General features: G+C 39.7%; 5 protein-coding genes across 5 annotated transcripts; 2 read left to right on the top strand and 3 right to left on the bottom strand.

Moving 5' to 3' along the window:
- The first annotated feature begins 39 nt into the window (after positions 1-39).
- On the top strand, positions 40-13,432 carry LOC115628080 (semaphorin-1A). Its single transcript, XM_030524057.1, has 6 exons — positions 40-132; positions 5,979-6,697; positions 7,888-7,981; positions 9,380-10,059; positions 10,202-11,251; positions 11,314-13,432. Exons 2-6 carry the CDS (start codon positions 6,571-6,573, stop codon positions 11,706-11,708), a joined length of 2,346 nt encoding a protein of 781 aa, XP_030379917.1. The 5' UTR covers positions 40-132; positions 5,979-6,570; the 3' UTR covers positions 11,709-13,432.
- Positions 13,433-14,034: 602 nt separating this feature from the next.
- On the bottom strand, positions 14,035-15,722 carry LOC115633901 (rRNA N6-adenosine-methyltransferase ZCCHC4). Its single transcript, XM_030531405.1, has 4 exons — positions 15,598-15,722; positions 15,188-15,533; positions 14,932-15,126; positions 14,035-14,865 (listed from the first exon to the last, which is right to left on the bottom strand). Exons 1-4 carry the CDS (start codon positions 15,626-15,628, stop codon positions 14,109-14,111), a joined length of 1,329 nt encoding a protein of 442 aa, XP_030387265.1. The 5' UTR covers positions 15,629-15,722; the 3' UTR covers positions 14,035-14,108.
- Positions 15,723-15,774: 52 nt separating this feature from the next.
- LOC115633003 (complement component 1 Q subcomponent-binding protein, mitochondrial) lies at positions 15,775-17,248 on the top strand. The gene is made up of 5 exons (XM_030530332.1): positions 15,775-16,103; positions 16,220-16,370; positions 16,432-16,625; positions 16,682-16,770; positions 16,824-17,248. The coding sequence occupies exons 1-5, from the start codon at positions 15,869-15,871 to the stop codon at positions 16,977-16,979; spliced, it is 825 nt and encodes a 274-aa protein (XP_030386192.1). The 5' UTR covers positions 15,775-15,868; the 3' UTR covers positions 16,980-17,248.
- A 387-nt stretch (positions 17,249-17,635) lies between these two features.
- On the bottom strand, positions 17,636-18,412 carry LOC115634073 (TP53-regulated inhibitor of apoptosis 1-like). Its single transcript, XM_030531620.1, has 2 exons — positions 18,210-18,412; positions 17,636-18,155 (listed from the first exon to the last, which is right to left on the bottom strand). The coding sequence occupies exons 1-2, from the start codon at positions 18,354-18,356 to the stop codon at positions 18,030-18,032; spliced, it is 273 nt and encodes a 90-aa protein (XP_030387480.1). The 5' UTR covers positions 18,357-18,412; the 3' UTR covers positions 17,636-18,029.
- A 150-nt stretch (positions 18,413-18,562) lies between these two features.
- LOC115628854 (eukaryotic translation initiation factor 3 subunit C) lies at positions 18,563-22,027 on the bottom strand. The gene is made up of 3 exons (XM_030525108.1): positions 21,967-22,027; positions 21,595-21,720; positions 18,563-21,524 (listed from the first exon to the last, which is right to left on the bottom strand). Exons 2-3 carry the CDS (start codon positions 21,685-21,687, stop codon positions 18,894-18,896), a joined length of 2,724 nt encoding a protein of 907 aa, XP_030380968.1. The 5' UTR covers positions 21,688-21,720; positions 21,967-22,027; the 3' UTR covers positions 18,563-18,893.
- Positions 22,028-23,338: the final 1,311 nt, after the last annotated feature.

The raw sequence follows: 23,338 nt of genomic DNA, 5'->3' as shown, positions 1-23,338 counted from the left end.
ATATACTTTTGGCGCATCTCTATCGTATACCAAACAATTCAAAGCAAAATGGCCGTCGCTGTGTAAACCTGTGTACGAGATTGTGTTTTTCACTTGGTTTTATTAATTCTTTATGTACTTTAATACATTTTGGTGAGTTAAAAGCCTGGAGAAAAGTGTGCTCTATGAGTGTACCATAAATGCAAATATAAGCTTTGTTTCTGATGTGTGTAAAAATTGAAGAAAATAAGTGCTAGTGATCTTTAATAGGTGCTGTTGCGCCTGCTGCTACTACTACGCCACACAAGCAAACATAAATACATACATATGTATGTACGCTACCCCCGCGCGCGCATTTGAACCCACATCCAGCCATGTAAAGCAACAAACAGGTTTTTATTGTGTGTGTACAGACGTGTGTTTTTTCTCTTTAATTTATGCACATACAATAACAGAGGCATACAACATACATGCATACATACGTACGAATAAACAATCCAAACATGAAGCGAGCATAAAAAACAAGTAATACAAGAAAATAAAATGTGTGAGTGTGTGTCTGAATGTGTATGTTGTGTGCAGCGCGGTGTCTGCTTTTAGTAAACAGCAACCAAAGCAGCAAGTAGTCGCGAGTTAGCTAGCAAAGTGGTAGCCAAGTTAGTGATCCGAGAAAAAAGACCGAAACGAAAAAGTCGACGACAACGGCGCGCTACAGGTGAATTGGACTTGTTTCGAGCGTTAGTGTTTGTACGTCGCTGTGTCTGCTCTTGAGGCGGTGGCTGGTCGACCAGCAAATTATGTACATACATACATACTACATATTTATATGTATAAGCAAAGAGAACGGGCCCCAAGTGTCTGCAGAACTGTAAAAAAAAGGTGTTGTTCTAAAACGAGTTTGGTGAAGAAAATCTAATAAATTAAAAGCATAATCAATTTGCCCCGTGCTAAAAAACGGTTCCCAGATAGAGAAAGATGATTTAGTCTTTGACAACTGGAAAAGCTTCCACTTCCATCTAACGGTATATGTATTTGCATCTGTATGAAAAGCAGCGCCCAGTCAAGAGCAAACACGCCCAAATCTAATACGCAAAGCGTGCGTTTTCAATTCTAACGCGACTTAAGTCAAGTGTCAAGTTGCTCCAAAGTGGAACACTGCGTCCCACTTAAGATCCATTACCAAAACACGCACGCACTCACGCATTCACACATATACACCCAAACATACACACTCACACTGGCTAGCAACTGTGTAAATGTTGATTTAAACGCGTTCGAAAACTTTAAACAATCAAACAAACACAAATTCAAACTCCCACGCTCGTTCAATTTAATTCTACTAAATGGACAATTTGCTCCGCATGTTGACTTAAAAGTTTTTGTGAATGAAAAAGAAACATGTTGCATAGAAGTTGAAAAACTTGTCACACCATATTTGCTGTGTTCATTAACCAAAGTTTTTACGCTTTCCAACTGTTTTTGTTTTTTAATTTGTTACACTTTGCCGCTGAATCATCTCGAGCGCTTCCGTTGAAAACCATTTTACTATTGCTATTGTATTCTGTTCGATAATTTGTTATCCATGAGTCAGAGACACATACACGCGGCAGATCGGAAGTGCCACAACATATCAACATGTCCAGGCCACAGTACAGTTCTCCATTGCTTCCCCGATAAGAAAAGTGCAGTAAATGAACATAATTCAAGTGCATTGAACTGAACTACATAAATAACTGAAACCGTGATAAGCAAACAAAGTGAAAACTGAAACTGAAATATCAACAGAGTACATAAAGTGGAAAAACTAAACAGCAAAACAGTCGAAGGAGTCTTACTGTTGCAATTCCTGTATCTAGTTTTTGGATTTATTTTTTTTATAAATTTAATACTTCGTGTTTGCGTCGAATGTATGTGTTATGCAAGAGACTAAACCAGCTTAAATATTTATGTGACTGTATGTATTTATATATGTATATATCTGTATTGGCAAGTACAACTGTACTGAAATTTGCACACATTACATCACCCATAACTGTGTCCAACTCTTGACTACTGTTCGGCAATTTTAACGCTAACATAAACCACTCAATAAATAAGGCAAGCAGTCCCATGTTTATGGCTAAATCTGCTATGGCCACCTGTTGCCACTTGTAACGCCCACAGCCCAGTTGGCATCGCCATCAACATCGCAGTCGCCTTTGCGGCAACAGGTTGTGTCTTTTCACGCTCTACCTCTACACGCTAAGTGTGAGTGCGAATGACAGTGTGTTGTATCTTGTGCTCGTGTTGCCTGTTTGAATGCGAACCGAACCCAACTGTTGTGGGTGATATGCCAATTTTATAATTACCCACAAATCAATTTCAAATGGAGCGCAGACTTTAGCCTACGACGTAGTTGCAATTTGAGATGGACGCGTGCCTTGTACGTGATCGTGCCAAACATGTTGATTTGAAAGAAATTCGCACTTTTTTGCGTCGCAGTAGAAATACCCTTGCATCGTGTATTATAAAGGTTGATTTAGGGGTTAGAAAGAATACACAAATAAAGTAAAAAGCTATCGCATTCTTAAAACATAGCTAGAATAATAAATACATCCTAGTGATACTTCACAATATTTATTACGTAACTTCTAAGTATATGTGCAATAGCCTCTGTACATAAGTACTTATACATATGTTCATTCATTCCAGCATTCCAAAAAATTCTTATCGAACAAAACAGTTGGGCATTTCAGAATTTAATTACCAACATCATTGGTTCTTTAATTAAATGTTTGCATCGTTTACCGATATGCTTTATTAAAAGTAAAACGTGCACTATAATTTTTATAACCACGCTCCTTTCCTTGGAAGCCGTTAAAGTAGTTAAAACCAGACGTTTAACGAAGCTGAAATATTAACACCTCTCCTGAGTTCCAAAAGAACAGTTCTTTTCATGTGGTGCCGCCCCTAAGGAAAAGTGAGAAAAGCATATTTTGCTTGCAGGCAGGTCCCGCTGATTATTGTTTCTATGAAAGATAACAATATAGTCATTTACTTATTTTTTTCATATGCAGCTGCACTCACGCATATTGATAGGGTAATTTTTTAAATGATGTTAAAATTCTAAACAGATATTTTTGTGAGAATATGTATGTCCGACAACTTCTTTAGACTTGTACATTGTGCGCGATCTATCATTAATATCACATAAAATTAAAATCTACTTACAAATTTAGTTGTTTTTTAAGAAATAAATGAGATAATTATAGTTGTTTGGCAATTATGAAACTCAATCAGCAGTAAAACGATATTTATGTGAAGGTTATTTTATGCGTAACAAACGTCTGAATAAAATTACAATAATAATACAATATCAAAATAAATCTGTAGCTTTAGTGGGTGTGTACAGAGTTAAACAATTTCTCTTCTTTCAACTGCCATCGCTCATCCACCGCCATAAAAATGTTTGGACTTTGTGTCTTTTCGTCTATAATGGTCATTTAAAACAGAAAAAAAACAAAGTTGAATACACTATTGTTTCATTTTTTTCCTTTTGAATTGATGGACGCTGGCCAAGTGGTACGTTGAATACTTATTTGTCCATTTGTATTCATTTCTTTTCTTTCGTAAACAATTGTGTACAGGCTTATGAGCACTGTATTAAGCAACATTTAAAGACCTGCCTCTTGTTGTGTGATATAAAAATAGTTTTCTTTTATAGGAAATATTCATATTGCAAATTAAAGTAAAAACTGGAACCTTTGATGCTTGTTTTTCTACGAAATAATTAGAATTTAAAAGCAACCAAATTTTAGACGTCTTTTAACCGAGCGTGACAAAATCGTTTTTTATGTGTCGTTCTCCTATCTTAGAATGCGGTCGTGGAAAAAGTTAGATCAGTGGTGGAACACGGCAGAAAGAAAGATTGTAGGTTAAAAAAAACTCTATACACTATTATAAAAACAGCAAAAAACAAACACCCGACATGACATATATTTCTGTCTTATCTAAACTATACATAGGAGCTGTAGAACACGATGCTGTGGTTTATCTTACCAAAGATCGGTTATCAACAAACAAGTTGCTTGCTCAGTCGGCAAACAAATGTGGGCCAGTCGTGCTTAGTGTATATATACATATTAATATGTATATGGAAAAAGTAGACAGCTTGAGCTGCAAAACTATGGCTATGAGCTCATTAATTAAGTAGAGCCATTAGCACCAACCACCACCATATATAGTGTGTATATTGTGTATGAGTATAGTATGTCATAAGCGGAACGGACTTCCTGGCATTGAGCCAATGAAATATGAGTGCACAATAGTATAGCTGAAATATGAGCATTGATAATACATAAACATAAACATTACTTACATATTTAGAAATTCTTAAATGCCGTCAAAGAAGGTCGGCTAAGCCCCTATAATTTCAACACTTGCTGGGCATTACAAAACACTTAAACAACAAACTTGAGCCGCTCTAGACATGGGCTAAAGAGTCAGTCAGAGGTCACTTGACCTGCAGTAAACCTCTAAGAGCTGTGAAAACGACACCAACCGCGACCATCGCTGTCGTTCAAGTCGAGTCGAAGTCGTCAAGCAAAATTCATTGACCAAAAACAAGCAACCTGAAACAAGTTGTGACCTTCAATTAGCCAATAAAGTAATTTATTGAATAGCAGCGAAGCGTGTTAGTAATGTGTAAGTGTGTGTGTATGTGTGTGCGTGTTTGACAAAAGATCATTTGACATATGCTCATCTCAGGGTGAGTGAGTGTGTGCGACAGACTGACTGACTGACGGTGCATAAAGATAGGTACATTCATATATCAAAAGATGCGTGAGAAACTATAATATCAGTTTTCCGAATGCCCACACGGCGAAAGAAGAAAAAAAACCTGAAATATCAAATGAAAACCCACATGGAAATTACGTGCCCGAACTATAGCCCACGTAAGCAGCCAAAGTGACAATTTTAACACGTCCTGCCATGGCTCAAAGGAAAATTGGCGGAAAATACCGCACGTGGTTTCCAACAAACGCAAATAACGAGTAGGCATAGGTTGTGAGTCATATAAAAACACGTACAGGCACTGTAGTAGTTCTACAAAATATCCTCGCGCCTGCGCCTCCACCTCTAAACAGTGAGCGTATTAGGGTGTGCCAATGCAGTTAAAACTGTTTTCACATTGCTCTAAAACTGTTTAGTGCGGCGGTTTTCGGTCGACGCTCGCGTTTGTTGTGTTCGCACTTTCAGTCTGTGATTGGCGACTCGACAATGTGCGCATACTACGATTTGAATAGTTTTTGTGTAGTTTTTGTTATCAACTCAATTTGAAAAGTCATAAATGTGTGAAATGCTCAGAGCAATTGTAATTTGATTGTCAATTGAATCAAACAATTTATTACATAAAATTTGGTAATTGTCGTATTGTGCCTTCCACTCCACAGCACTACAATTAAAGTATAATCAAATAAATTGATCAATATCTGAGCATTGGGAAGTGATTATGCGAGATTATTATGAAATATGACAAAAATTAAAGGAAAATCAATTATGTATTTCAATGTTATTTTGAATTTGGAATGAAAATTGCTAGTGTGTTCAGTTAGAAACTTTTCTCTTGGATATACATATGTATAATTCCTGCAGCATTGTCTAATTTTCCGAGTACAAACTGTTTAATTCAGTAGTCTCTAACTTGGCTTAGCACTGTGCTGGGTTTTTTACAAATTTTATATTTTATCGGGAAAAATAACACTGCATAAATAAGTTCGAACCAGAATCATTATCACCATTACATGTACATATACATATGGAAGTGAAGCTATTTATTTGCCCGGAAATATGTTAATAAGCAAATATTATTCCTCCTAACAAAAACACTATAGTTATCTGTGTTTGAAAAATTATAATTATTTATATATTTATGCAATATACTTAATGTCAAAACTGCATTTTACTTAAAATCTAAGATCTATGATTTGGCTAATTTTGAAATTTCTTATTCATTGCAGGTTTCGTGTTTCTTTTTTGTTCAACAAATAATAGTGTAAGAAACCACAAAAGCCAGGCAACCGGCAATTAATAGTAGTCGCTGGAAGGGAAGTGATCCGTAGTTAGTTACATGGATACATAATATAAATCTACGTATGTGCATAAAACAAATTACGCGGCGCACTAACAGCGTCAAAACCAAAAACAACAATGGCAAGCAGCAATGAGCACAACAACAACTGCGACCACTATAATGGCAAACGGCAGTGATTAAAACCAGTCAGGCCAGGCCAGTTGTCAGCTGTCAGCTGTCTCGACGTGCCACAGTCGCAGTCGTAGCCCCATCGGCACCACCCAAGCCCCTAGATCAAGCAATCCAGACGAGCTTGCGCCGCCTGCCTACCCATTGCTGAATCATCAGCAAAAACCGACTGGCAATCGTTTCAAAGTGTGCTCGAATAGAGAAACCTCGTAAATATCTACATACGAGTACTTGCATATATAAAGAGACAGGGAGACAAACATCAATTGAACTTAATACAAGAATACGTCAAGAGACCTTCAACGTTCAACGGCAGTACAACATCAACAACAAGAACAACAACTATAACAATGCTAATTACAACTGCATACAGTAGGAGTCGCGTTGAAAGCGCAGCATATCTAATTTTGCTGTGGTTCTGCTTCGCATCGCTCAACAGTGCATGGATGCCCGATGTGCGACCCGATTTGCAAGCACGTAAGTTGTCAATGCCCCACCCACCCGCACACACACACATATAGATATATAAGCAAACGCGCCCCCCCACCTAGGCATACAAATGCAACCATAATACGCAAATAATTATTATTTATTTTTGTGCCAGTTGATTCTCTTTGCCTCGTCTATCAATGACAACATTTAAACAAGCGCCTTCCAATTCTCGCTTATCGTTGTTGCAGCAGCAGCGACGACTTGGTTCCATTTTGCAATGCTTGCAGCAAATTAGCATTTCCTCCAAAGTGGCACAAGAAGTAGAAGTCGAAGAAAATTAGATTAAAACGCGGCCACTTGTTACTTAGCATGCAAACATATACGAATGCTTATACATAGATATGTATGTATATGTTTATAATTATGCCAACTAATGTTTTATCATGAACTATTTAGAACAAGAACACAAGAGAAAAGTGGTAATGTCAGCTCGATTAAGTGGTCGAATATAAATTTCTGAATTATGCATGAAACCAAAGTCCCAGAACTGCAAATCGCAGAACGGCAAATCCCAGCTTCCTCAGAAGTGAGCAACAAAAGTTGCTGAATATATCCATTAAAATGAGTCGTTACCATTGCATTGTGCGCGCAAACAATCACTGCACCCAGTTTTGCACAACTTTCTCAAAACATACACTGCTCGATGGAAAAAAATGAAGCTGCAGATTATTATGCACCTTTTACAACCGACGAAAATTCATCTTGTTAGAAGAAGTGAGAGATAGTTCATAAGATTTCTAACAAACATAAGTTATGTCAAGAGCAAAAATGTCTACAGATATTCGTTTAATTTATCACATTTTCATGTCTTTAATGTTTGTATTTTTGATTAGTCTTATATGATAGTTTAAAGTTCCTTCCACACACTATTACTATACTACATTTTAAATATGTGCAACAGCTATTCTAAATACATATACAATACATACAATTAAACATTATTTCAAAACACTCATATTGCTTCTTCGATTTACCAATCGAATTTGTTAATCAGAAATTGTATCGGCGGGAGTGTATTTTTCCACCCACCAGCGTCCACTTCATGCTGCATTTATTTTTACTTTTAGTTCTCAACTCGACGAACGCCCATACGCCACACACATGTTCATTGTTTTGTTTAAACCATTTTCTCAATATATTATATGGCTAATTGAATTTTCTTTGCACCTTTTCAGAGCAAGATAAGATCACGGCGAGTTTCTATGGCAACAAAACGGACTATTTTAAGATTTTGGATCACAATGATGCCAGCGTTCTAGTTGGTGCCAAGTAAGTATTGCTATTGTATAGGATAAACAATTTATTGCTCAATTTAAATGCAATGTTTGTTAACTTATTGTTCCTTGCTTGTATTTGCAATGCAATCGCGCTGGCCTATGCTGTTTACATGTATTCCACTTGTTCATAGCAATTTGTTCGATTCGTAGAATAATTAACGTGCCATTGAATTTACGCTTTCCAGTTGTGCGCATTTTGCATTTTCAAGTCAAGTGTATTTCCCGACCTCTCAATTTCCTAGAACGCCGCGAATGCCAACCAAACAACTTTCTGGCCATGCAACTTGTATACAATTTTATTGACGCATCGCATGGCCAGTGTGACGCTAATTTTCGCATGAAACCTGATTTATTAACATGAAATTTAAAAACTTTAAAGGGTTTGGTTGAAACCAACAATATTGCTTACCTTAACAACAGCCAGAACCCGAGTTTCTTGACAGTTTTTCTGCAGAAAAAATATATGTTGTTGGGGTTATATGACTACATACATACTCGTATATCGCAATGCTAAAACTGAACTCGACTTTATCCTTAAATGACAACTGTTTGTTTTTCATTCGTCAAGCTTTTAATCGTACTTATAATTTGTAATGTACAATAATACAATTAAATGGTAATCTCTATAAATTAAAAACCTCAGTAATGGAATCGCTTTCTTAAGCATATTTTACTGGACTTCTAAAAAGAATTTGTATGATGCGATAGCACAATTATTCTCAGAAATATTATTGGTTATTATAGTTTTTTAATCGTTTGTACTTCAAGGAACAACAGTAAATTGTTATAAGATTGCGTTTGGCTTATAATATCCCATACATACATATGTATGTACGTGTGTGTATTTTTTATGTTTGAGGTGGGAGAGTGTGGCGTATCAGGGTTTTAGAGTGGAACATTTCTCATCTGTTTGTATTCTGAGTGCTGTGCAAAATGTCATCACCTAATAATATTTTCCTATCTATCCGATCTGAGCACATCTCACCAAATTTCAAAATTTCGTTTCACTGCGTTGTTAATTGCTTAGATGCTACAACTATACTCGTATATCAACTTAGACCGTAATTAAGTTCTAATTATTTGCGCAAAAACCTTGAAACATGTTTGCATTTTTGTTGTCATACATATGTCATATTGTAGATGTTGCTATTGCTATTGCGATTGTTGTTGCTGGTTGGCACGGCGAGCGCGCCTCATTTGTTTTCATTTAATTCGCTTCATTAGCACGCCGCACATGCCGTCCAAGCAGCTGCTGGAATGCACGATTGCCTTATGAAGGCGTTTAAGTACCTAAATATAAAAAATATGTATATAGAAATATAAAAAATTTGGTTTGCCCATTAGCATCGCAATTAAGCAATTGTGTCGTTTACTTTTTGTTACTTTGCAGGGACGTCATCTACAATATCAGTCTACATGAACTTCGCGAGATTTCCAGACTGGAATGGCACTCTACAGATGCAGATCGGGAGCTGTGCGCGCTGAAGGGCAAGCACGAATGGGATTGCCACAATTATTTGCGCGTCTATGCCCGCCTGGATGATGGTCAAGTGCTGCTCTGCGGCACCAATTCGTATAAACCGCGCTGTCGTCATTACGCTCCCGCCGACGAGGGTGGCACCGAGGCAGGAGCACAAAGGCGTGGCCATATGCATTATGAGATTACGCGCGATGTTGAGGCCCAGGGCCTGTGCCCGTACAGCCCGGCTCACAACAGCACCTACGCCTTCGCCGATGGTCAGCTGTATAGTGCCACTGTGGCGGATTTCTCGGGCGGGGATCCGCTTATTTACCGCGAGAATTTGCGCACCGAGCAATACGATCTCAAGCAACTGAATCAACCTGATTTTGTTGGCGCCATTGAGCGAAATGGTTTTGTGCTCTTCTTTTTCCGGGAGCTTTCCATGGAGTTCATGAATTTTGGCAAAGCAGTTTACTCGCGTGTGGCACGCGTCTGTAAAAACGATCGTGGTGGTCCCTATACGCATGCCAAGAGCTGGACATCATTTTTGAAAGCCCGACTCAATTGCTCGGTACCGGGAGAGTTTCCCTTCTACTTCGATGAAATACGTAAGTTATTCTAAAAAACATCACATGTGGATTAAGATTTCAATGCATTTAGCAAATTCAAATGGTTATTTGTTTCGGTCTGGTCCTCGGTTTAATTCCAGACATGAATAGTTACTAACGAATCCTTTTTAAATCTTTGCAGAGGCCATCAGTCCAATTGTGGAGAGTGGCTCGAAGTCTTTAGTCTATGCGGTATTTACCACATCTGTGAATGCCATACCGGGTTCTGCGGTATGCGCGTTCAATGTGGACGATATACTTGCCGCTTTTGATGGCGATTTCAAATCGCAAAAGGATTCGCAATCCCATTGGCTGCCCGTGCAACAGGAGAACGTGCCCAAGCCGCGACCTGGACAGTGTGTGGAGGACTCACGCATGTTGACCAGCATAGCTGTTAACTTTATCAAGAATCATCCGTTAATGGAGAGCGCGGTGCCCGCAGAGCACGGTCGTCCATTGCTGACGAAAGTTAATTTGCATCATCGCCTTACAGCTATTGCAGTGGATCCACAAATACGGGCACTCAACGGTGCCTTCTACGATGTCATATATACAGGAACGGATGATGGCAAAGTGACAAAGTTTATCAACATAATGACCACACATCAGAATGCCAGCGTGGAACGTCTCAAGACTGTGGTTATATCTGAGATGCAGGTGCTGCCTGTGGGAATGGCAGTGCGGGAGATGGTCATCTCCTCGAAGACAAACACCTTGGTGGTGGTTAGCGATAGCACGTTGGTCACCGTCCCCCTGCATCATTGCAAACTAATTGTGGACTGTCAGGGCTGTTTAAGTCTGCAGGATCCAAACTGCGCCTGGGATCAACAGACTCATGAGTGCAAGAACCTGGCAGGCGGTGAGCACAAGTTCGGAACTAAGAGCTACTTGCAAAGCATGAACATGACCAGGAAGGCAGCTGCTTCATTGTGTCCTAGGCTCTCTGCCTCGCCTCTGCCCGGCGCTGAAACAGTGAGACTTGTGACAATGGCCCCACCCGCCTCAGGCATCGGCCTGGACGAACAGAAGCTGCATTACGCCAATGTGGGTGCCTTGCCAGGAGTGATGCCAACCCTAAGTGAACAGGAGCAGCTGGCGAGCGCCGACGATTATGGCTTGAATGCTTACATTGACGAGAACAAAATTACATTGGCTTCTGTCGATCCAGAGCAGGTTATGACAAATTTGCATGGTAAGTCCATTCACAATCCTTGACATTGCAGTCATTCTAAAATATTTAATTATTTATTCCAGATCCGCAAAGATCAACAGCGCGCGTGGATGAAGTACAGGCTGCCTCCAGTTGGAGTACTTTATATTCCGTGTTCATCGTGTGCGCCCTAATGAGTGCATTTATTATAGGTAGCATTGTTGGCATTAAATGTCGGTATTGCAACCATGAGTCGCACGATGCCAGCCATCGAAATCACTTTTCCACACCCACACAATTCGGACACAAGCATCAGAACAGCGGTAAAGATATAAATTTGCTCATCAGCTCCAATGCCTATGCAAGCGCACAGAAAACACCCAATCTAGATCTTGAAAAAGATCGCAGTCACGAGTGCAAGAACTCCACAGAGCATTTGGAAAAGGAGCTACCCTGCAAAACGTCCACGCTGACAAAAGTGAAGCGCACTTACATTTGAGGAGCCGTAGCTAATGCTGCTAATCGGCACTCAACAAAATTAGTCGAATTTTTTTGCATGCATATTATTTGCGTTGTTTATTTTTGCTTTTAGTGTGTAGTGTTAGCTATGTAGAGTATAGAGTCCCCATCCCTGTTTATGCCCTTCCCCATGGACAAGACAGCAGTTGTGCGCGTTTGAAACGCAAACTGTTGTCTCTGATTTTTGATACGCTCTAGTTATAGTCTAATTTAATCGTATATAAATGTTTAGTTCGGCAACATTTAGTTGAATTTCTGTAACTGTGGCTTCGAGCTGTGTCAGCATTAAAACATCAAGAAAAACTAAATATAGTTGACTTGCATTCCCACCATCAACCAATACTAACCACAAACATTTTTTAAATGTTACTTTCATGTCTCTAACATGAAATGCTGCACAGCTCAGGCAACGGCCCGCTTATGTGTGTATGTTTTATATAAGTATATAAATATCTACAATTTATAATTATACATATGTATATCTAAGTACAAAATAAGTTTAATCTAGAGCTACAAATTTGCATGCATATCCACATGACTAACAAAAAGAAATGACAGCGCTACGAGAAAACAAAAAACAATATTCGAATACCCATGAACAAATATTTGGACGCGTTCATTTCATTGCTATTACAATAAATAGTTTGCTGTTATTATTGTTTTTCGAAAATCAACGCTATATAGAACTAAATGCAATATCCCCACGAATATCTCGAAATTCAAACGAATTCTACAAGTATTTATTTAGACTGAACGTGTTTAATATTCTGCTTAAGTTTTGTGTGTGTGTGTGCAACAATTTTTATCTAGCGTATACATAGATAGCATACATAGGTAAAGCTCAATAGCTATGTAAAAGGAATTGAATATATGTGTAATTGTATGTATTGCATGTGTTTTTAAATACGATTTTTTAAGGGCTTGGCTTAAAGCCTTATCAGTAAGAAGATGAAGAGCGAACAAAACAAATTAACACACACACACACCCATACATGAGGCTGTTTGATAAGAACTGAAGCCGAAAACACGCACAATCACAATTACAGGCCTTAAATGAGGAAAATAATTATTAATGTATCACACTTTCGCGTTAAAGTGCAGTAGACCTTAAGGTAAAGTTTAAAGTTAAGTATAAAATTAATTGCAAATATATTTGTCCCCGGCCTTTTCATATGTATGTTTACACATTAAGCTCTTGTCCGTCCCAATGGAAAGATATGAAAAAACGCACAAAACTGAAAAAAAAAAAACATAAGAAAACAATATATATTTTATTGAAAATTCTACATAGCCCATTAGAACGCAGGCAATTTTTAATGGTTAATGCAGTTTTATTTTAGATATCACACAATTGCCTAAAATTAAAAATCTATATTTTTATAAAAGGATATGACTTATGTCTAAGATTAGGTACACAAAACAAAACAATCCCATAAGTAATTCTCATATTGTGATAGATTTTATTGAAATTTTTATAATGAAACGAGATGTTGAAATGCCTTTTGGTTGAAAACAATGATATGCCGCAAGTCTGATTGCATCCACACGATAAAGCAAGTGTCTTCCTCTTGGAGGACCAACTGAAAAATGAAGTGCATAGTGCAACGGAAAATGTAATGTTTTTTATGTCTTGTATGTATATTGTTGTTCTACACATTCGATGAAAATGCGAAATTTAATAAAGTCATCATTTTTTAATAAAAACGGAAGCGTTTTAATTCAATACATATGTAGTACTATATGTATATATATAATGGTTATAGCCTAAAGGTAATTATCTTATTTATATGTATATGATAATGTCCCAGATAATTTTAGACCGTCATGGTTACGGTATATGCTTACGAAGACTACATTGCAGTTGCAATAGTCCATAAACAATAAATATTTCAACGGAATCTGTTTTTTATATTTCTGAAATAACTTTTATCTCTTGAGTGTTATATTACAAGGTTTTAAAATAGACAAACTAGTTTCATTCTCATAGACCAAACTGCTTCAGGCTATGTTTGCAAATTGCATACATGGGGTTAGGGATTTCGATTACATTAACGGGCATACAATTTTACTTGTTTAATTTGACCATTTTACTATAAATATTTATTTATATTTATAGCGCAACTGGTTCCATTCAGCTACTATGTTTAATACCATAAAAGGTTTTTAAATAAGACTGATTTTAAGAAATAATAAAAATAATTAACCTTTGGGGAATGAGAAGGCTTAATGAAAACAAATAAATATAAAATTTTAGTTATATTTGAATAAACATAAATTTCTGCTATAAAATTGTAAACACCAAAGAATATTATCACCTGATTATATTTCTTTAGTTGCGTTCTTTACAATATTCAAAATCTAAATAGTTGTGCTAACATGTTTAGAGGGCGATGGTAGTTTCTTGATTCATAAATTTAATCTCTTTAAAGAATCTACACCGCTTTGGGCATTTTAACTCGTTATGTTGTCCTGCCCGTCCGCATATGAAGCAACGCTGAGGATGCCTTTTATCTGGCTTGACTTTCAGTCTGCGCCTGTTTTGTAGCCACGTGACGCATTTGGTCTCTATGTGTCCCTTCTCCCGGCATATCCAACAACGTTGCATTGACTGGTACACAGCGCAGTCATGATTCTCTCGCTGTGAGCATCTGCGGCAATTAAAGCAATGAACATAGTTTGGTTTTACGCAGACGCCGCAGTGTTCGCAGTGCCTGTATGTCTGGCCATTTTGTGATGGGCAAGTCTCGCAACGAATACAGTGCAAGTTCTCAGCCGCCGTGTAGCGTTTGCACTTGGTGCAATATTTATAGGCCTCCTCCGTGGGCAGCTGCAGCAGCTGCTGTGGAACATTACTAAACAAACGCACTGGCGAGCCATAAGTGCGACTGGCTACACCCACATCTGTATAGCGGGTGTGATTGGTGTAATTTATTTTATAGTCGCACATTTCCATCTCGGGCATATCCTGCTTTATGTGATTAACATTATAATACGGATACACCCAAAATATGGGCAGTGGTGTATGTGGCATGCAATTTAGACGGTTATGTAAAATAGTCAGGCAGCGCAGTGTGTTTGCGATGAGCTCGGTGCGGCAGCCGAATGGTGGATCCGTCATCACGAGCACACGTTCATTGCTGAAATCACAGTAGAGCCAAGTATTGGTAATTGATCAAGTCTTATTAGATCCGGTTCCAACTTACGCATTACATTTCAAGAATTGTTCAAAAGGTTGGCGGCTATAAAAGAAATGATTGTTACACATGTTATATAGGCAGAACTCCTGTGGCGAGAGGTGGGCAGCAAATCGTTCGTCCAAATCAAGTAGAAAACTACACATGTTGGGTTCTTTTCGCAAATAGAAATGTAAACGTGGGGCACCAATGCATACGACTTTGCTATGTGTAAAGAAAATAAATTAAATACAAAATATTCCAGCAGGAGTTCATTAATATTTACCTTATTTTGAGTACACGACATTGATTCACAAAGAATCGTAAAGCTTTCTCGTCAAAAAAATACTGTGCGTGCGCCTCTTCCTTTGAGAGTGCACTAAGATAATTTGTAGGATCTGCACTTTTAACACTCCTTGTTAGGGGGTAATCCCGCTCCTTTGGTGTATACGTCAAATTTTGTGCTTGCCAACTAGTCGCTGGAATGCGAAAGTGGCATAACTTGCTATCGCGATGTGCCGAGCAGCTGTAATAGCCATCATTGGGTGTTTCCCTATAGAAAAGGATCATTGGTCCATGTGGACAAGTAGGATGCTTTTTATCTTCGTCTTCAATTTCTACTTGCAGCTTTGCTATAAAAAAATCAAATAGTCATAGTTAGTACTCTATCTAGGTCTATGTTTCAATTTTAGTTACTATCGCTCTTAACGACTGGAGATGCAATCATTTTTCCACAAATTAGATTCAAAATAAAAACACGTTCAAAACTAGAACTTGTTCGATTTCTATTCTGAACAGATGACTTTTAACGCCATGTGGCAACGCTTCGTGCGGGACTGCCCGACTGTCAGCTAAAAATTACTTGGCGTACCTTGTAGCTCGTGGAACTTGCAACATACCCGCACCATAGACGGTCACTGCAGAATTTCGCTTAATTTTAATAAGTGCAGCCATCTTATATAACAAAATGAATAGCTTAAAGAATGCCACTCTTCGTTTTGTAAACTTCGCCAATTCCAATTCGTTGACAACACGCGTTTTGAATGGAAAACGCGATTTTACTCGCAGTCTGTGGCATCTCACAAAGAAACCGGCCATAGGCGGCTGCGCCAACAACAATGGCACTGGAGACCATGTTTCCGTTTTAAATGTGCACAAACCCAGCATAAACTGCACCTGTGGTTGCAATGTGCATACCAAATGTAAGTCTTCAATTATGTTCCCTCTTACAAGATACGCCGGCAATGTCGCATGTCTGTTACATAACCTAAAAAACGTGGTGATGGTGACGAAATGTATTATTGTTTGCTTGAAACAGGTGAACGAGAATTGGTGGAATTCCTAACAGAGGAGATTGTTGCGGAGCGCAAAGTTCAAAAGGGCAAAACTGTGCCAACTACCTTGGATGGCTTTTGCGTTAAGCTTGATGGTGCCGATGTGGAACTTTCGAAGCAAACTGATAAGGAAAAGTAAGTGCAACAAGCTGAACAAATTATTGTAATTTTTGCTAACGTTTCAATGCTGTCTTAGGGTGGTCATTAATTTCAATGTCAACCACACCGTCGACAGCGAAGAGGAGCCCGAGATTAACCCCAATGCCGACAAGCCGGATTTGGGTGAGATGCGTAGCAAACCACAATTCGAGGTGGATATTATAAGGGGCCCTACTACTCTGTCGTTTACTTGCTCTTATTTGCAAGGCGAGGCCCAGGAGGGCGAGTATAGTACGTACACTCTGACAACATAATATTGACTAGATTGTTAATATCATTACTTTCAGACGATGTATTCTCTATTGATGAACTGACTATTTACGAAGGCGAGTGGCACGACAAAGTCTATGCTGTCGCTGGCGATGTGCTTGATGGCGTAAGTTTTCATTGCTATTGGCATTGATTATATTTAACATTATTTTTTTCTAGTACCTATACGACTTGCTTATGAACCTGCTTGAGGAGAAGGGCATCAGCAACGAGTTTGCCGAGAAGTTGTCTGACTTGGCTACTGCACATGAGCACACCTCTTACATAGGTCTGCTCGAAAAATTGTCAAAATTTACTTCAGGAGGAGCGAAGTAAAAGCTGCCGTTTCGACACATCCTTCATAATTATAAGCCACAGTTGTGTAGATTGTTAAGTTTCATATGCATTTCGAGAACCACACTAGAAACGTTTACATCATCCGTTCTTTTAGTTGTGCCACCGAAGAGCTATAGGTTCTAAAGGCAAAAAGTTTAAGTTTCTAAACTTTATATGATTGAGTACTTCAGATATGTATGCTAATTTGTGTTCCCATTAAAGCGTATGTTCGTGGCACTTAACTAAGTAAAAAAAAACAGCATTTTTAATTTGTTTGTATTTATTATATTTAACTCTTCAGAATCGTGAAGGTCCAAAATTTGGCATTTCCGGTCTGTTCGGTGGCAAGGTCTGTGGGCGGGGTCCACCCAATGGGGATTGTCTTCCAAAAGGCTGTGCGATCGTCAACTGGGCGATGACGGCCAACAGCAAGAGTGTTACGGTACTGAGGAACTGCATTTTGTAGTCGTGATAATTGTGCGACTGATGTCCCGAGAGCTAGAATGTTCGCTTTTATACAGAATGGGTTCGGATGCTTTTATAGGCTTATCAGCAGTATTTGTTATTCCAGTTGGAAAGCACATGATGCATGGACCGTGACTTGAAAAAACCCCCTGTTGATAAATTTCTGGGATTCACGAAGTGGATACAGGTCGTTTTAAATTAACAGGCACAATATCATGTAGGCATTTATTACTTTATACATATTTACAAGATTATATAATAAACACATCAAAATTTTTGTTGTACATCGTGCATTTGAACTTAAATGAGAGAAAATTAGTTGCTAGATTACATACATACATAGATTTTGTTAAATTAGAAATGGTTGAATGTAAAAGCTGTTCTGGGTTGATTATTTTGGATATAACTGCAACGGCACTGTCAGGTGCGATACTATGCTGTGGAGCCCCGCTTGTGCCGACCTTGGCACTGACATCCAGCACCACCCGGAAGTGTCGTTTCTTTAGTTTTCTCGGTTAATGATGGATTGGCAATTGCCATACACGCACCGTAGCAGCCAGATGCCTGGGTTGATGGTGTTGTTGGTCAGCTCTTGCTGGATCCTTGTGGCTTGGAGCTGTTCGCTCCCGCACCACTGGTGTTGTCATGGTCGCCGGTAGTGTAATCCGTTTCAATTTCCCGCAGCTCAATCTTCTGTTCACGCATGGCTCGCTGTTATTGTAGTTCATATAGTTTTAATTCATACGAGCAAGCAAAACTTCATACCTTTACACACTCCTGATAGACCTTGAAAATCGGCGCACAAACGGAATCGTCTGTATGACCCTTAAGAAAACGCTCAGAGAACCACGTGTTGAAACAGGCGTCGTATTGTTTCTTTAGCTCATTGCAGTCCTCGCCGATACTATTCATTGCGTAGGGTTAAACTTTTAATTTAACTTTTAATAGATTTTATTTATATAATATAGTCGAAAATATGTCTGCTTCAAACATCTGAGATGGTGCGCTGATTGGAACTAGTAGTTCATCGAACGGCGTTACCAGATAGATTTTTAATTTGGCGTGACTTTTAAATATGGATCGATAGGTATCGCATTCAGCTTAATAAAACATATTCCTGCGTTTTTATTAATTTATTTGAATTAATTTCATACAAAACGTAATTTAGATCGATTTTAAATACAATGAGCGTTAAAACAAATTCACAGAATCGCAAATTGGACTCCGACACAGGCGGCAATGATGTCAAGATAAAAGAACTTCGAAGGTATTTATTTGATGTCGACCCCCGGATGGGCTTTGAACCCACCCGGGGGTCTGGACACAGTTGTCACAAGCAATTCTCCATCGCCTCCATTTCTGACACCAGTGCATTTGCAACATCTCTAGCTAGGTTTGATATAATAAGCGAATTTGTTTTTATTAAGCCCACCTAAGCAGCAATGAAGTCTACTCCTCGTCGATAGTTTGAACTTGTTGTTGTTGCTGCTGCTGTTGTTGTTTGTGGTGTCCGCGCTGATTGCGATTGCGTTGATTGCGATTATCGCGGCGCTGGCCGCCCCAATTGCCACCCTGATTGTTCTGATTGCGGTTGTAGCCACGGTCCCGGTTGCCCATGTTGCCACGTTGGAAGAAGTTGCCCTGCTTCATATCGAAGATCTTCTCGTTGACATCGACAAGATTCGTAACCTTATCCACGAATTGCATGGCCAAAGCCTGCAGACGTGATGGCTCGGAGCGATGCATAACTACCGTTTCCGAAGGATCGTCCAAGCTGGCCATCAGCTCCTCATTAATAATCATTTTGCTAATGATCGAGTGCACTTTTTGCACGGGCAGCTCGTACATTTGCGCCAGCGATGGAATGCTGATCGAGGTGTACACATTGGAGTAAGTAAAGAGATAGGTTCGCAGGGACTCCTCCTTTATGAATTTCACGAGCATCTCACGCACGCGATCTGACTCATAGAACAGATCCCACACCTTAGTGTTCATCTTCTTGTTGACAATGAAGTTGGCACATGCCTGCCAGTTACCACAGCGCATGGCTTTTGCGGCCGCAACCACATGCTCGCGCATCGATTCCGGTGGACCCACGAGAGATTGGCGCTCTGACGAGCGCAGTTGTTGATAGAACGTCTTGCTGATCATTCGACGACGAGCATCAAATTCGTGCGCTGCTATATAGGGGATCTCCAACAGCATGGCCGACACCAAGTAGACGCATTCAAGCAGCTCCAGATTGATGTGCATATGGAATGGCATTTGGCGTTGCTTTTCAATCTTTTCTTGCTCGGCGGATCGCTCGTGTTGGCGCTGCGGTAACAAACCTTGGGCGAGCAGCTCTTTAGGCTTGCCTGTGACCATGAGGTCGACCAGGCAGTGATGGGCATCCTTTACGTTCTCCTGACGGAAGGCGCACAGACCCAAGTTGGCCATCATGCGGTTGTAGAGAATGCGAGTTGAGGGATCTGCAGCATCAATGTTGTCCTGCAGATGCGACATAAGTACCAAATCGCGAGCTTGGAACCAATTGTCGTGCATGGCATGGTGATAAATGTGTGCCAGAATAGCGCGCGTACGTATACGATCCGTATCGTCCTTGGCATAGATAAACTTGCATAATCGATCCATGACATCCACAGAGGTATTAGTGGTAGCGGGAAGCTCGCCGCGCTTGCGTTTCAGCACATCGGGATCAAATTTGTAGTAGAGATGCTCAATCTTACGCAAGTATATGCGACAGCGTTCGTTGTTGTTACCCACGCGCTCAAAGTACTGCAGAACCAGCTCGATGATCTTGACCACATTCACCTCGTCCTTTAAACGCGATACATAGTCGTTCGAATGGGGATCGCATTCCTTTAGCAGCTTAGTGAATTCATCATCCAAACGCTCAACAGCGGCCAGTGGGCAACCACGCACATAAAAAGGTGCTTGAGTAAACTCTTCGTGCTCCTCGGCTACGTTCTCGCTCATATTGATATCTGGGTTGACCAATAGTATCTTTAACAGGCTTTGCATTACCTCGAGCAGCAGTGCCCAGTGCTCTAGTTTCATGGGTTCCGAAATCTTCTGATTGTAGTCGAAGATAGCAGAGATGATGCTGAAGTGAATCTTCACAGAAACGGCTGTGCCTAGCTGATGCTGTTCGGAAATGTCACGAAGTTCGAAGAGCAAATCGATTTGCAGGCGGCGATCGGTGCGTTTCTTGCCGCGCGCCGACATTATCTCTACCAACTTGGCCAGTACGAGAGGAATGTCGATTTCAGCATCCTTTTCAAACATTTTCGGCTTCTCAACCACATGGCCCTTAACCACCGTCTCCCATTCACCATCTTCGTCATCCTCTGCACGCTTGCGAATCTTTGTCTTCTGTTCCTTACGCTTGTCCTTACGCTTATCATCATCTTTGTCCTCCTTCTCGGTGGTGCGCTTCAAGAAACGCTCGCGCATGTTTTGGTACTGATTCTCGTCTTCCGATGACTCTGTCTCAGACTCGGTGTCCGAGTCCCAGTCAATGGAGTCATCCGAGTCGTCGTCATCAGCAGCGGGGGCCTTAGCTTGCGCTACTTTCGGAATTTTTGGCACTGCTTCGGCAATTTTGGGTACGCCCACATCACTGTCTTCAGCCGCACGGTCAGCATCGCTATCGTGAGCTTCCTCTTCCTCGACGTCACTTTCCTGATCCGGAGCTTCGCGGAAGCGACTTAAATCCTCTTCAAAATCTTTAATGTACTTGCGCACTTTTTGGCGCAGCGTACCCAGTGATTTTGAGTTGTTCTTTGACAGGTTTCTGCGGCCTTCCCTATCGTCCCAGACTTCATTAATGAAATCTTCCAGCTCGGCGAGGCTGCGAATGTAAAATCGAGGCGTGACTCCGTTTTCTTCCTTAGAGATAACAGGCAGAGCCTTTTGGTAAGCACGCGTTAAATCCTCGAAGCTGGTCAATATGCTGGACATGTCCTTAATCTTCTTGTGGTTTCTAATCGTTTTAATAATGCTCGTCAGGTTCTCGTAGCGTTTCTCCTTGGTGGAGCGAACCACACGCTTGACTTCCTCCTCATCATCACTGAATTGCTGTCCAAGTAAAATTACATATTATTATATTATGATTCTACCAAATCCACATGATTCAGTGTCTACTTACGAAGGCGGCGGCCTTATTGAAGTTTGGCGCTTGTACCTCCTCCTCGCTGGACTCGGATTCCGAGTCAGACCCGTTGGCAAAGAAGCGTGACATGGTGCTTACTGTTGCTTATGCCGATTTATGCAACTAAACAAAAATATTAATTGAATATTTAGTTACAGACCACGTATAAAAGTTTTGCAAATTGCTTTGATTTGAGGTTATGTGCAAGCGGCCAACATGGCCAAATTTCACTGCATTTTTTTGTAAAGCAGCAACGTTTGCAATCATTCAAATCTGCTGTATTGGTTTTCTTGTGCAACAGTTAGTCTTTCCACACTGAATTTGCCTATATTAAAACGTACAAAATGTGTAAGAAATACTAAAACTCACAATTCCACAGTAATTTGATGTTATCGATGTCATTCACAACATCAAGAGGGCTGTCAATTGTTTTACTAGAGATGTGCGTCATTTATGTATCGGCGACTTTTAGACGGAAATATTCACAGCAGTCACTGGTTTTTGCAAACCACTTAATTAAATTTAAGAATTCTCTTTAGTTTAAGTTCATAAAAATGTGTATTATTTCAGATAGTATCAATAATATTTACCAATAAAAGACTGATTTTAAATAAATTTAAATTTACATGTAATTAATTCAAAATTTACAAGTGCAGGACCGTTCATGTTTAAGTGTGACCATATCTGTACCAACAAAAAATTCCAAACATTCGTGATCCGTAGGCGTAATGAAGAAAAAATATAGTCGGTTTGGCGCGAAATAAAGAAATATGGCGAATTTTTCAAAACATTAACCTTTTTTTTAAATACATATATAATTTAATTAGCTAATTACATACATCCTTTAAGAAATTGGCGCCATTTCCGTTTTCGGCAACATGTTGCTATAGCCTGCGCAGGCGCCTGTACAAGCCGGCATTTGGTCGAGTATCGCAACCAACGGAAGCCCCCACCCACCCTCATCATACCAAATGTACGTGAATGAATATTATGGCTAGGCAACTTGCAAGAGTCGTCCGGAAAGACAAACGTTTTTGCGCGCGCGAACAGGTCGCACGCGTATGTTGCCGCATCGGGTCGCTATTCCATTCAGAAAACTGAGAGCAGCGGATACGGCGCGAATTTTGAAGTCCATTTCCGGTCAGTGCAAAACGAAACGTACTATATGCAAATCGAATTCACCTGTGTTTTTGCTAATTGCCCTTGTGGCTGCTGTGAGTAAACAAAATTAGAAGCTTGTTGTTTAACGTGTATCCTGTCTGTGGCAAAAAATATCTGCACCTCTGCATAAACATACATGCATATGAATATATAGTACATATGTATGTAGATGCTACTCAGTATGCAAATATTGAAGTGTACGAAATCACAATAAATATTAATTTAAAATTGATGCAATTGTGTTTATCCGTCTCACTTACTCGTAATGTGCTGGAAATGTAAATCAGAAAATACAAAAAGAAATCCAATTATAAACTACACGACAGGTAAATTTGTAACTTTGACAGCTATGCTGGTTCCATTATAATTGATGACAGAGTTGATTAAATTGGTCCTGATTTAATGTTACATTTAATTAAATACAATGCAGTTGACCTTTTATGTGTTGGCCCTGTGCCGTTTGCCCAAACTAGCCATTTAAAGAAATTCGCAACAAGCCAACCTAACCATCTCCTAAATGCACAAAGATTGTTCTTCTATATGCACCCCACTCCCATTGCAATACTAAATCGGGCGTGTG

The sequence above is a fragment of the Scaptodrosophila lebanonensis genome, unplaced genomic scaffold (genome assembly GCF_003285725.1).
Source record: "Scaptodrosophila lebanonensis strain 11010-0011.00,11010-0021.00 unplaced genomic scaffold, SlebRS2 tig00000001-arrow-pilon, whole genome shotgun sequence".
Taxonomy (NCBI): Eukaryota; Metazoa; Arthropoda; class Insecta; order Diptera; family Drosophilidae; genus Scaptodrosophila; species Scaptodrosophila lebanonensis.
Note: the sequence above shows the minus strand (reverse complement) of the source record. Positions and strands in the feature narration are given on the sequence as shown.

Coding starts and splice junctions, on each gene's coding strand:
- LOC115628080 (XM_030524057.1), top strand. CDS start 6,571: ATGCTAATTACAACTGCATACAGTAGGAGTCGCGTTGAAAGCGCAGCA. Junction 6,698..7,887: donor GCGACCCGATTTGCAAGCAC/GTAAGTTGTCAA, acceptor GCACCTTTTCAG/AGCAAGATAAGATCACGGCG. Junction 7,982..9,379: donor AGCGTTCTAGTTGGTGCCAA/GTAAGTATTGCT, acceptor GTTACTTTGCAG/GGACGTCATCTACAATATCA.
- LOC115633901 (XM_030531405.1), bottom strand. CDS start 15,628: ATGATTGCATCTCCAGTCGTTAAGAGCGATA. Junction 15,534..15,597: donor TCCAGTCGTTAAGAGCGATA/GTAACTAAAATT, acceptor ATTTTTTTATAG/CAAAGCTGCAAGTAGAAATT. Junction 14,866..14,931: donor CAATTCTTGAAATGTAATGC/GTAAGTTGGAAC, acceptor CTGTGATTTCAG/CAATGAACGTGTGCTCGTGA.
- LOC115633003 (XM_030530332.1), top strand. CDS start 15,869: ATGAATAGCTTAAAGAATGCCACTCTTCGTTTTGTAAACTTCGCCAAT. Junction 16,626..16,681: donor GGCCCAGGAGGGCGAGTATA/GTACGTACACTC, acceptor CATTACTTTCAG/ACGATGTATTCTCTATTGAT. Junction 16,771..16,823: donor CTGGCGATGTGCTTGATGGC/GTAAGTTTTCAT, acceptor ATTTTTTTCTAG/TACCTATACGACTTGCTTAT.
- LOC115634073 (XM_030531620.1), bottom strand. CDS start 18,356: ATGAATAGTATCGGCGAGGACTGCAATGAGCTAAAGAAACAATACGAC. Junction 18,156..18,209: donor TCTATCAGGAGTGTGTAAAG/GTATGAAGTTTT, acceptor CTACAATAACAG/CGAGCCATGCGTGAACAGAA.
- LOC115628854 (XM_030525108.1), bottom strand. CDS start 21,687: ATGTCACGCTTCTTTGCCAACGGGTCTGACTCGGAATCCGAGTCCAGC. Junction 21,525..21,594: donor TCAATAAGGCCGCCGCCTTC/GTAAGTAGACAC, acceptor TTACTTGGACAG/CAATTCAGTGATGATGAGGA.